The sequence below is a fragment of the Panicum virgatum genome, chromosome 9N, assembly GCF_016808335.1.
Source record: "Panicum virgatum strain AP13 chromosome 9N, P.virgatum_v5, whole genome shotgun sequence".
Taxonomy (NCBI): domain Eukaryota; kingdom Viridiplantae; phylum Streptophyta; class Magnoliopsida; order Poales; family Poaceae; genus Panicum; species Panicum virgatum.
In genome coordinates, this window is record NC_053153.1 from 17,130,141 (window position 1) to 17,142,917 (window position 12,777).

General features: G+C 46.2%; 1 protein-coding gene across 1 annotated transcript; it reads right to left on the minus strand.

Moving 5' to 3' along the window:
* Nucleotides 1-3,162: 3,162 nt before the first annotated feature.
* Nucleotides 3,163-5,640, minus strand: LOC120692791 (cyclin-A3-1-like). The gene is made up of 7 exons (XM_039976176.1): nucleotides 4,807-5,640; nucleotides 4,618-4,693; nucleotides 4,425-4,501; nucleotides 4,279-4,315; nucleotides 4,006-4,155; nucleotides 3,785-3,919; nucleotides 3,163-3,690 (listed from the first exon to the last, which is right to left on the minus strand). Exons 1-7 carry the CDS (start codon nucleotides 5,397-5,399, stop codon nucleotides 3,619-3,621), a joined length of 1,140 nt encoding a protein of 379 aa, XP_039832110.1. The 5' UTR covers nucleotides 5,400-5,640; the 3' UTR covers nucleotides 3,163-3,618.
* Between the last annotated feature and the right edge of the window lie 7,137 nt (nucleotides 5,641-12,777).

Here is a 12,777-nt window from a genome sequence, read left to right on the forward strand (position 1 = left end):
GCTAAGGGGGCTTGATAAATTGGATAACTTTTTAATAGAATTTAAGAGGATATCTGAAATGCCCAGGGCATATTGTACTAGAGAAATGAGACGAAGTGGAAGCTGAAAACATTATTATGACCTAAACGTCACTTAGGATTAGAGGGAAGTGAACTCTGCCATTCACTTTGATACGATATTACATCAGTTCAAAACCAAAGAGTAGCACTTGACGGTGATGAACAAATGCATGAGCTCTGATCAGTCAAAAAACGGTTTCAGAAGAAAAGAATGAACATCAAGAACAGAGCAACTGAGAAACTATACATAACCAACTAGCTTGATTTCAACATCATCCTTGGCCAGATAGGATATCTTCAAAAGCTGTCTGCTATTTTTTTACTTTAGAAAATCTTTCAGTTTCTTTCCTTCCAAATATTCTAGCATACATGATAAAGATAGAGGTGGCAACCTTCAGGTCAGGGTTTGCAATGAACACCACTGTCTCCCACCAGGACACAACTGAAGCATGGTCTCGCTGGAGCATATTTCTGAATTCAGGTCTATGTGATCAATTTGGTACATGCTCCCATACGTCTTGGAAAAACACATTGTAGGCAGAGATGAACTGACCCTTGTGCTTGATCACACAGGGAACATTGGCTGTTATGTGGCCAGTTTTTTGCAGCAACATAATCTGAAGTATTCAGTTTGTGTTGTGCAATAGCCAAGTAAAAACCTTGCATTTATTTTCTGTTTTGGCGTCCAAATTTGATTGGGTCTGAAACCGCAAAAGGAGCCCTGAAATTGGATTAAACAGGCAAAGTAGCACAATATGTACCATCCGACGATGCTGTCCGGGTTCTCAGGCTGTATCACAATCCCTTGGATTTTGTCCAAAGATGAACAACTTCAAGCCGCTTGATGAAAGTTGTAATATTTTTTTGCAGAGCGAATCCAGTTACAATTCTGGAGATTTTGCCTTACTGTAACTTTGTAGCCTTTTAGGTCAAGCGGTAAGTTGTAGTGCCTGCTGGCTCGGAAAAACTGCCATGGTTTAAACTTTTCACAATATAAGGAATATCAACCAACATGAAGAATTTCAACACAGCTCCAAAGTGAAATCATTAACATTTAGAAAGTTCGTTCATTTAGTAAGAAATGTCACTTTGCATTTTTGAAGAAACAATATTTACACCAGCTGCCCTTGATTAGAGTAGTAGAATTCAGAGATGAGTATACAATCAGGCGGAAACTATACAATTAATTAAACTATGAACTGCACTGTTCAGTTTATTGGATTTGCTGTGTTTTTATTTGATATATAGTGCCAATACAGAAAAAAGTGGAATTAAATGACATGAAACCATTGGAATTCACCAAATGTCAATCGTGTCATAGAATTTCATTACTCACTTCTAACCATGCAATCTGTTTCAACCAAGGTCAATAATATGTTAGTATCCACTTGGAAGCAACAAGGTGAAGGCTGCCACAATCAGGCTAAAGAGAACACAAGCTTATTATATCATTACAGTGCGCTAGTATAGCTAATCGGCTGACCTGCTCTTTCTCCAGGACAACATATGCACAATTCAAGAGTTTTCAGATTCAGTGCTGCGCTGAGTACTCTACTCCATCCATCAGTTTAGCAAAGTATACTAGTAACTAGTAAGTCCTAACATTTTGAAGAAAGGATTAATTGGATCCATGACATTACAATTTTCCAAATTCACTGATCTGTCATTACAATTCACCTATTTCGAACCGTGCCATTACAATTTCACATTTCTTCCAAACATACCACTACGTACCCCTTCGACGTGTTTTTGAGAATTTGTGGACCAAAATACCCTCGTCTTCTTCCTCCTCTCACTCCTCTCTCTTCTCCTTCCTGCCTCCTTCTCCATGGCCCAGGCAGATCCCCCCCCCCCCGGCAGGCGATGTGGGGGCCGCCACCAGCATCCGCTGCTCCGCGCCCTGGGCCTATGCCCCTCGCCGACCGACTGCTACTGCTGTGCGGCGGCGACGGCTGCTAGGGCCCTGGGGCGGGGCCCGAGGAGGCAGTCCGGCCGGCCACCAGCTTCTTCTTCCCTTTCTTCCCCAATCCACTTCTTCCGATGGCCACCGCCGCCGCCCTGACCGTGCTCATGCATCGCTGCCGCCGCCCTTCCATCCTACGCTGGATGATGCCGCGGGCGTGGAGGTAGGCAAGGTCCGCGCCGTCGCCGGCGACGCCGAGCTGCTCTGCGCGCCCGCTACCCGGTCCAGCAGCAGCCGCCGCACAGCAGCAGCAGCAGCCGGTCGGCACAGGGGGCTCGCGGCGAGCTGGGATTCCTTGCCTACGCCTACGGGCCCATGTGCTCGTGAAGCCCTGCACCATAGCAACCTCAAATCGATAAAGCTGGCAGGCATTATTGTCGATTTGGACATCAAATTGAGCTTGGCGCGGTCACCAATCCATTTATGAGATGCTCAGGTAATTTCGTCGATTCCGCCGGACAGGAAGCCGATCCGCCTGATTCCGTTGCCGCAGCAGCATCGCAGCCTCGCTCCGCACGACGCCCGGCCGTGCCCGTCCTCGACGCCAGCCAAGAATAATAGTGCGTCGCTGCTGCGCGGCCTTCCCACGTCATCTGTCCCACGCCGAGCTGCTCTGCGCGCCCGCCGCCCGGTCCAGCAGCAGCCGCCGCACAGCAGCATCAGCCGGTCGGCGAGGGGCATGAGCCTGGGGGCAAGGGCAGTGCCGGCACATCCTACCATGGAGAGAGAGGAAAGAGAGAAGGGATGAGAGGAAGAAGAAGGTCAAGGGTATTTTGGTCCACAAATTTTAAAAAACAGGTCAAAGGGGTATGTAGTGGTATGTTTGAAAGAGATAGGAAATTGTAATGGCACGGTTCGAAATAAATGAATTGTAATGGTAAATCAGTGAACTCAGAAAATTATAATAGCATGAATCCAATTAACCCTTGAATAAACTGCAAATATTGTCATGAATGACTGCATTTCAAGACAACAAAATTCAGATATTCAGAATTTCCAGTTTTCCAAGAAAGAACAGTGCTAGAAGTAATGATCATTCACATGTGGCTAATTTTCCAATCAACAGCAAAGGTGCACATTGTGTTAGTAATGATCATTCACAACTGTTCCAACTTCCAAATCTACCGAAGACTCAATTCCTGTGCAAAGAGTATCACTTTCTGCATATTGTGTTACCAACTTCTATAATTCTAAGTACATCCATAAGCTACCCTCAACCCCCTGGTGTAAAGCTGCACACTAGATACTTTTGTGTTCTGGACTAGTAGAACTGTATAAGGAAAAAAATGATCAAGGATAAAATGGTGTAAGGACCAATAATGAAAATTTTGGAATTGTGCCCCCAACAAATGAAGGCATCTGATTGTAATGTATAATTATGATACATTCCTGCAAGATTTGGCATGCCTAGCCTACAACAGAGCTTCAACTTCAAATAAATTAACTCCAAATGCTCCTACTCAAGCCTAGACGCAGCATCAAGAACCTCTCCATACCCCAACTGGACCAACAGGTCACTTCTCAACATCATCATTATGCGTCTTCCTTGAGGAACGCTCAAAATGTGTCTGACATTGCTAGGTTATGCAAGAACACCTATTCCTTGACTTTCCTGAAGTATGATGCTGGGATCTCAACAGGAGGTAGCAATGTTGATACACCCTTGAACTGTTCAAAAGATTTATTGCACAGTTAGGACACTAGAATTGTGCAAATGGTCTTATAGGAAAACCATGTGTGGCTGACAAAGTCTCATGCTTACCCTGGGCTGCTTGTATTTGTCCTGGGTCGCCATCATAGATGAACATTTCCGGTTGAGCTGCAACTCATGTATGGCAGTAACACAGTCCTTCAACTCAGATGGCTTGTAGCCTGTCAGTGTTTGCATCTTCTTGCTCTGCATCCATACACAACAAATTGAGTTGGCATCTCATAGCAAATGAACCAGAGGAACAATTGGAATCAAGCAGATCTACATCATACCCAGGGATTGGTGTGTGGATCAAGGGTCAGCCTAGCAACAAACACCACCGAGGCCGCAACAAGTGATGGCAAGAAGCGAAGCAAGCCGTAGTCCAACAAGCTCAGCTCAGCAAGGTAGCTTCCCAGGAACTCCAGCGAGAGGCTATGATACTGCAATACGCATCAATACATAGTGGATCAGTCAATGTTGTACACAGGTAGCAGGCATTTTGAATGGAAGCATAATTCAAGGTTGAAACATAACAGATCTGAGGGGTGTTACTGTGGTATTACCTTCTTATTGTCTTCCTGGGCAGATCTGATGAACAACCTGTCAAAAAACAAGGAAACAGAGAGGACAAGAGATTTAGCAACGGATCAATCCTGAAAAACAAGGATGCGGATAACATTTCTTCAGACTGATCTGGTTTGTGATCTACCTCAGGAACGTCTTGGTGGTAGGATTGCCCATCTCAAACTTGAGGACGTTCAGTATATCACTCTCCATCTTAACAACCTACAGATCCCCAAGCACCAAGAAGTAGCGCATGTCAATTACCAATTCAGAATCAACTGCTGGCAAGATCCAGACACAAAGTCCCATTCAAGGCATTCAAGGATGTAAACACACACCTCCTGCTTGGTGTAGGTGTTGTCAGTGATATAGCAGAAGTCCTCCACATTGGGCGGGCTGATCTCCTCATACTTGCTGCAATCGATCCGATCCAACGCATCAGAAGTGAAGCTTCGGTTCCAGAACTAGTCGCAGAACGCAGATCGACGCAGAAATGTGGGGAAGAAATGGATGGAATGGGTGCTTACGAGGCGATGAGCATGGCGGAGACGCCGAGGAGCTGCAGCCTCTGTCTGTTGAGCGCCCTGACGGAGAGGAAGCGGTCGACGTAGGAGATGGTGAGGTAGAGCGTGTCGGAGACGAGCTTGTACTCCTCGGCAACCTCGACGAGCCAGTCGACGAGGATGGAGCGCATGTTGGGCGAGACGTCGAACTGCACGGCGGCAATGTAGTCGGTCGCGGGGCGGCGCTTTGCCTGCGCCTCCATGGAGCGGAGGTAAGAGTAGATGTCGGAGGCGTAGGGCGCGCAGAGCTGCGGGTCCCCCTCCTCGCCGTCGGCGTCGGCGGCGGCGGGAGGAAGCGCCGCCTTGGGCGCGGGCGCGGCCCTGGGCTTGGGCTTGGGCTTGGGCTCGGGCTCGAGGAGGCGCTGCTTCCTGGCGGGCTTGGCGCGGTAGTCGTCGTCGTCGTGCGCGGCGTTGGGGAGCGCAGGCAGCTCGGTGAGCGCGACGCGCTTGCGCTTGGCGGCGACGGCGACGGCGACGGCCGTGACGGCGGCGGCGCGCTTGGCCTGGGCGCGGGTGAGGCGCGGCGGGGCGGCGGCGGCGTTCTCCTTGTCGGCCATGGGAACCGGCGGCGGGCGCTCCTCCGGCTCCGAGCGCGGCGGCGGCGGTAGGAGCGGTAGCTAGGCGCCTAGCCGGAGCGGAGGAGGCGGTGGCGGAGGCAGAGCAGGGGTTGAGCGAAGCATGGGAGGAGGCGGTTAAGTAGCCGGGCGGGGCGCGGCGAATGGGGATTATGGGAGGGAGACGAGGCCGCCATTACTTTGGATTCGAAGGATTCGCGAGCGCTCCGGTTGGAGGGAAGCCCTCTCCGCGCAGCCGCAGACTTTCAGGTTTGGAAATTCGTTCGAGTTTCGAGCGGAGGGAGGGGGAGGGAAGATTTCGGAATTATTTTTTGAAAAAATTGGGGCGAGGCCCCCCGCGGGCGCGGCGGCGCGGGACGGCCAGGGTCCGAGAGCGCGGGAGTTTTGGTGGGCCTGGCCTGTCAGAGGGGTGACGCGGGAGCGGGAGGAGCTCGTCGGTTTGATTTGGTTGAGGGCGTGTTTAGTGAAATTTTTTGAGTTTGGCTATTGTAATATTTTTATTTTATTTGATAATTAGTGTTTAATTTTAGATTAATTAGATTTAAAATATTCATCTCATTATTTACAGCTAAACTGCATAATTAATTATTTTTTAAACTACATTTAATATTTTATGTATATATCCAAAAATTTAATATGATAGGAAATCTTGAAAACTTTTAGGCCTGAGTGCGTGGCGCAGGCGCTAGGCTCCATTTCAGTTTTGGGATTCGGGGACGCCGGCGTGAGCGTCACGCCGCTGGGGCTGGGGCCTCGTGGCTGACCTGGCACCCGGTGGTTTTTTTATTCCCCCACTATTTCCCTCTGTTTTTGTACTGGGGCATGCAGTGCTGGTAAATGAGTTGTAGATTTGTAGATTTGTAGGACGATTTGGAATTCGGAACGTGTTGCTGTTTGCCTGTTTCAATTCTGGCCCTGTTTAGATAAAAAAATCCAAAATATAAAATTTTTGTAAATCGTCTGCATTGTGTATTAAATATAGTTGAAAAATAAATCGCATTACACAAATGGACTTTAAATCGCGAGACGAAACTGATGAGCCTAACTAGAGCGTGATTAGACATTAAATTGCTACAATAAATCTACAGTAAACATGTGCTAATGATGGATTAATTATGCTCATTAGATTCGTCTTGTAGTTTACAAATGAGATCTATAATTAGTTTTGTGATTAGTCTACATTTAATACTTCAAATGTTGAAGATTCCCTTCCAAAAATCCCAAAATCCAACATCCAAAGCGATCTAAACAGACCCTCTGTTTCTCAAACCGAGCACACGAAAGGGGGGCCACTAGCTAGCACTCACGCAGTTGAGGATCGCGCCACCGGAGGACACGTATTCGAAGGTTAGAAATGCAACGACAACGGCTACTAACCCTCTTTCATAACATTCGGGTGGTCCGCTGCTCTTTCCGATAATGCGCAGGTAAAAAGACCCCTCCCAGGAACGCCATTTCCCCGCAAGGGTTCGCCCGAAGGTGCCGCAATACCTGCAAGGATGGGTCAGGATCGCCAAAGACCCCCGGACCCGGGTTGCCGAGTCACGGTTCGGAAGGTGGATTGTTCCCGTAGACTTCGCGAACCTCCGGAGCACCAGGAGAAGCGTGTGGATTACGACCCTCTTTCAACTGCGAAGCATAAAAGGACTAGAATAGGGCCTCGAAAGTGCTGATATAGGGTCCGGATGTATGGGAAAAATGTAGATGTACCGCGGAGGTTGGGGTATAAATTACCCCTGTTTTCTACATTGTAACAACTTTTTGATTGTTGGAAAAGCTCGCCTTGAGTCATCCGAAGGTCTTTGAGTGCTCTGCTTGTTAATTTCCATCGTCTGTTCGGAATCCTGGTAACCTTCGGGTACTGAGATCCCAACACACGCGCTCCTACATGTACCGGCGAATGAAGAGGTACCCTTTATTGTTCTTCTTCTTCCTTTAGCTTCCTCTTTATTCTTCTTCACACAACAGGCACCCCAGGCCCCCCACCTCCACCCGCGGCCGGCGGCGACTCACCGCTACACCGCTCCGCCCGCCACCCACCCCTGCCGACCTCCCCACCGCCCACGGCTGCCGGATCCCGCCGCCCCCGCCGCCGGCACAAGCCCACCGCTGTCTTGCTGCGCCCTCCGCCGGACGAACCGCCGCCACCGCCTGGCCGCCGCCCGCCCCGACCTTCCTTCTATGTCCGGATGACCATGGAGCTGCACCCACCCCCGGCAACCCGGAAACCTAAAGGCCGCTGCCTCCCACCATCACCCCGGCCGCCGGCGACCTCGCCGGCGGCCGCTCCACCCACCTCCCACCCTCCCTGACCGCACCGGAGGAGCCGTGCGCGCGTCCTATAAGAAAACTGACACGAAAGCCAAGCTAATGTTTAGCGCGAATGCTCAGGATTTGGAGGGTTTGTTGGTCTATACACCCAACTTGAGTTGTGTTGTGCGGCGACTTCCAACATTTTGAAGACAATGTGAATATCTTTGTTTACATAAGTGATTTTGCGTAATTACAATTACGAGTTGTAAAGAGGCTAAAAATTTAGCCTACAAATTTGAAAGACCAAGCTAAAAAGGCTCATATTTTATATATTTTTAAGTTAAAACGACTAAGGGTTGAATTGGATTGATAATAGGAGCACTAAGGTCATAATCTATTACCACCCCTAACAATATAAGTCTATGCCCCAATTTAACTTCGATAGTCATATCCCTTCAAGTCTTACAGAGGATCTGTGGTTCTTCATGCACTAGTGTGCTCGTGGCGACTACAATAAAACTACTGCAACACTTTAAGGTTGCCATGTTCCACCGAGTTCGAGTCATTGAAATGACACGGGTGCTCACATTTCTTTAGATTTATTTTGAGATTCTTTATGTGGTAGTCGAGGTGGGAACCTGGTCTAACATAACCGAAAACCGATCGGTTCTTTAGGTATTTGTAAAATTTGATTCTCAGAAAATAGGAACTAATCTATTCTTGCAAATTCTTAGGAATGATCGAACTCGGTATCAATTATGTCAGTTCAGTCTCGATCATGACCGAATAAACCAAAATATTGAGTAACACATTAAGAAAAATCGCAATATGGCACCAAAATCGCATGAATGAAGCACAAAATAATGTCGATGAAGCACAAATCGCACCGACAAAGCACAAATGACACACTTTGTCTGTCTAGGAACAAAGAGTTCAAACAAGGTTATAAGCCATCCTCACTGACGTAGTCAAAGACAACTAAATAACAGCATAGAGTAGCACAACACAAAAAAAAGAATAAAAATAAATGATTTAAATAGGATTTTGTCTTTGAAAATCTTGGCTTAATCGAGTTAACTCAGGAAAATATGAAACAAGATTCACTATTTTTCTAGAATCAAGCCCTTGATGATCTTGCAAGCTTGGTCATCATTAATTTTGGTTGAATTTAGGTCCATATGAATCTCCTCCTAGTTCTTGCTTTCTTGGAGAAGAAAGCTTGTGTGTGTGTGTGTGCGCGCGCGAGCAAGAGAGAGAGAGAGAGAGAGAGAGAGAGAGAGAGAGAGAGAGAGAGAGAGAGAGAGAGCTAAGGTGGATACACTTGGTGCAGAACTTCGATTCTTCAAAAGCCATACTAAGCTGTGAGAGCTTGGTTTTGGGATGAAGATTCTTCCAATGACTATTGCTACTATTTGCATCAAGAAATCATGATTCCTTGAAATACTTGGATACAAGAATATTGTTGCATAGGAAGTCATGATTCCTTGAAATACTTGCATACAAGAATATTGTTGCATAGGAAGTCATGACTCCTTGAAATACTTGCATACTAGAACATCGAACTCCTTGACTTTCCACACTAGGGTGGTGACATGGCATATCCATTCCATGGGGTAGATCTTGAGTTTTTAGGCTTAGAGCTGGACTACGACTTCAACCACAACGGTTGGTACCACTGAGGAGTTATGAGGCTATGTTATGCTATGCTATGCCTTTGGAGATTGAAACAACGCTGGAGATGGTGATTTCATGATGCCTCCACTGCATAGAAGTTTTCATCATGTTATTCAGTCATATGGACTTGTATTGGCTTGTTTCATGATGTACTCTACAATATTTTGAATGTAATGTAACACTATTAAATTGTTATTTTGGTGGATGGATGTGATATGCCCGGTGGATGGATGTGATATACCCTCTGCACTTGATAGGTGGAGTATCATGGATTCACCTATCACGAGGTATGATACAAAATGTTGGAATTGCATATAGGATTTTGGTTCATTTCATGGGGGTCCAGGGTAGAGGATTTTAGTCTAAGAGTGGCAACAACCTCAATGGCTAGCAATATATGCATGAATATTGAACAGGCAAGTCCTTAGGTTAGAGATGGCATTGCAACATGTCCAGCATGTTCACAACACCACTTAAATGTCTGGAGTCTGGTAGATAATATATATAGAGGGGTAATAAATGATGCCAACAAAGTGCTCATGGGCAAAATAGGGGTTTGCTTAGCTAGAGATAACCTGGCCTTTCTAGAGAGGATTTTAAATATTGCCAACTAAAGGCCATAGCTATTTTGCACAAGGTAAGCAGCTATCTAGTAGGATAGTATAGCTTTTAGCTAGTGGCATATTTTGTGATCACAAATAATTAGTACTTTAATTAGGAATCATATTTTCTGTAACAATTAATGTTTGGCTTTACTCTAGTGCCATGACTAGGTTAACAATTAAATTTCTTATATCTGGAAAATCTTTACGGATACATTAGCGTTACTGATATGCTTCAACACGTGAATTGGATTGCTCGAGTCGGCCTATTTAGCACCCGCAACATCCAACCATGAATTCCTTACCCATAATTCTTTCTTGAGCTCTACAAATCCTCTGCTTTGGTCTTCTGTGCAACCATGGCAGTTCACTTGGGTGAGAAGAGATCCATGTTCCACAAGATGTTTGAGAAGGTGAGCAAAACTTTATCGATTTGGAATAAGGGTGAATATCGCAACTCAAGAATTACCCTTTTGGTGCTTTTTGCAGCGGTATAAATATGCCCTTGGCCAGCAAGATGTTGGCACCATGCATGGTGTTCTTGCTCATGAGGCCGTTGGTCAAGCTACCAACTTTGGGGTGAGCGATTATGGCACTCATTGGCAAGGTGCTTCAGGCTTTATAGGACGTGGGGGTGATCCCATCCAGGAAGCTCCTATCGGTGAATATCATGGCCAGATGATAGGTTCCATGGCCTTACAGAATGAAGCGGGCAAGGCATATGCTGAAGCTAGCTTTGTGGTAAACAATGCTACAGGAAGGAAGTGGACTTATGAAGATGATAAGTAAGAAAACATAGTTTCATGTTTGTTATAGTTAGTCACTATTTATTTCCATGCCATTATTATGGTTGTTCAAGTTATGTTGTACACATGTCAATGCACCTTTTCATTTATTCATGTTTAACTATCCATGTGTATGAGTTGCATATTGCTATAAGTGTAGTGATATAGTCCATTTGCAGAAAGCTACGAGAACTTATGGAGCGCCATGGTAATAAAGCTTGGTCGATTATTGCAAGGGAATTTCCTGGCAGAACTGGCAAGCAGTGCCGAGAGAGATGGATCAATAATCTAGACCCGAAAATTAAGGTACATTTTGTCTTCTTTCTTGATCCTCCAGGATTGATTTACTTTATATATCTACATATTTTTCTATCGATTACTCTTACACATAGGTTTTCAATGTATACATGCATATACACGTAATGATTGTTTATCCTTGATTATGAATTTGCAAACAACTGCCTTTCATGACTAAACATAGTTTCTCAGTCTTTGTCTAAAACAATTTCTTCATAGTGGAGGGACAAAATTGTTTTTTTGTACCGTTTTTGACCTTGCTAGCAATACTTTATTTCACATTGGTACATTGTGCAGTGGCGCAGTTCGATTGTAGAAAACATTTATGTGCCGTTTTCTACCATTTCTTTTGTTAAATCAGTTAACAATCTATCCTGAAATCAGTTAGCAATTAGATGCAACTAAACAATAAATATGTGCTATTCATTTATTTTGAGATGTTTTTGTCTTATTCCAATTTTTCTAGGCTTTATTCTGCCACCTGTATGTTTCTGTTTCATTGTACCGTCATGCATGTCGAAAATGTTGGTGCCATTTCAAATGTAGGCATAACGCATTGGTTTCACTTCGTAGTGCTGTGCTGAAATATGCCCTTGTGTCTTGCAGACGACGGCCTGGACAGAAACTGAGTTGCTGCTGCTGGTGGAATGCCACAAGAAGCTCGGCAAAAAGTGGTCTAAGATGGCCAGGAGAATCCCTGGCCGGTCTGAGAACTCCATCAAGAACCAATGGTATGCAGCTGAACGCAGCTTGAAGGCAAAGCGCAAGAATAGAAAGGGGGATGCCCGCCCCGGCATCATCGAGGACTACATGCGCAGCCTGAAGGGAAAAGGAAAGAATAAGGTCAAAAAGGTCACGATGCCATTTCCAGGCTCCAATTTTGCAGCCTCACCTCAAGTACTGGAGTCGGGTGACAAACCACTGCCGCCGCCATCTCTGTCAGCGCCGTTCCTAGGCCTCAACATCAACGTCGGCGACCACTTCGCTCTGGAAGCCATGTACGACGATCCCGTCTTCACTGGCAAGCACCAGCCCTTTGCTTATCCCCAGGACCAGGAGAGTGGCTATCTGTCGTCCCCGTACGAGCTGGCGCCGGGGAACCCCTTTGCTGAAGATCGCCAGGCCGGTGGATACTACAACCAGCTCCAGTTCCATCAGCTCCCAACCTCTGTGCAGCAGGAGCAGGCTTTCAGCAACTACCGTGTAGCTGAAGACACTAACCAAGTGTTTGCAGGTCGCTACTACCGTGAGGCAATGGCGGCGGCGGCGGCGGCAACCACACCGGCCGGATCAGCTGACATTGTCGCAAAGCGGCTCGCTATGCTTGCCATAGCTGATGAAGGGCCTTCCCTGAACTCACCCCCCGCCGGTGGATGCTTCTGAGAATGGCTTTCATTACATCAGTTTATCATCAGATCAAACGAATAGTTTTCATCAATGAACTGTATCTTGCTCATCAGTGTTTAATTTGCTTGTACTTTGTTGGCTGGGGTTTGTTTCGAGTCAACAGTTTAATTCTGTATCCTTAAACTGGACATGATTTGCTTGTACTTGGTTGCCTGAGTTTGTTTTAAATTAAGAAACAATGCCATATCCTTAGTTTACTGTTTGGTGCAACTTTTGCTTGAACTTCTTTCCCTGCGATTGGCTTTCTGCTTTGTTTTGCTACAGTGGTGCGGTTTGTCCAGTGGATTTGTAAGGGTGGAAGTAAGCTTTGAACTATTTTGCAGCACCGGGTGGGAGTTCAGC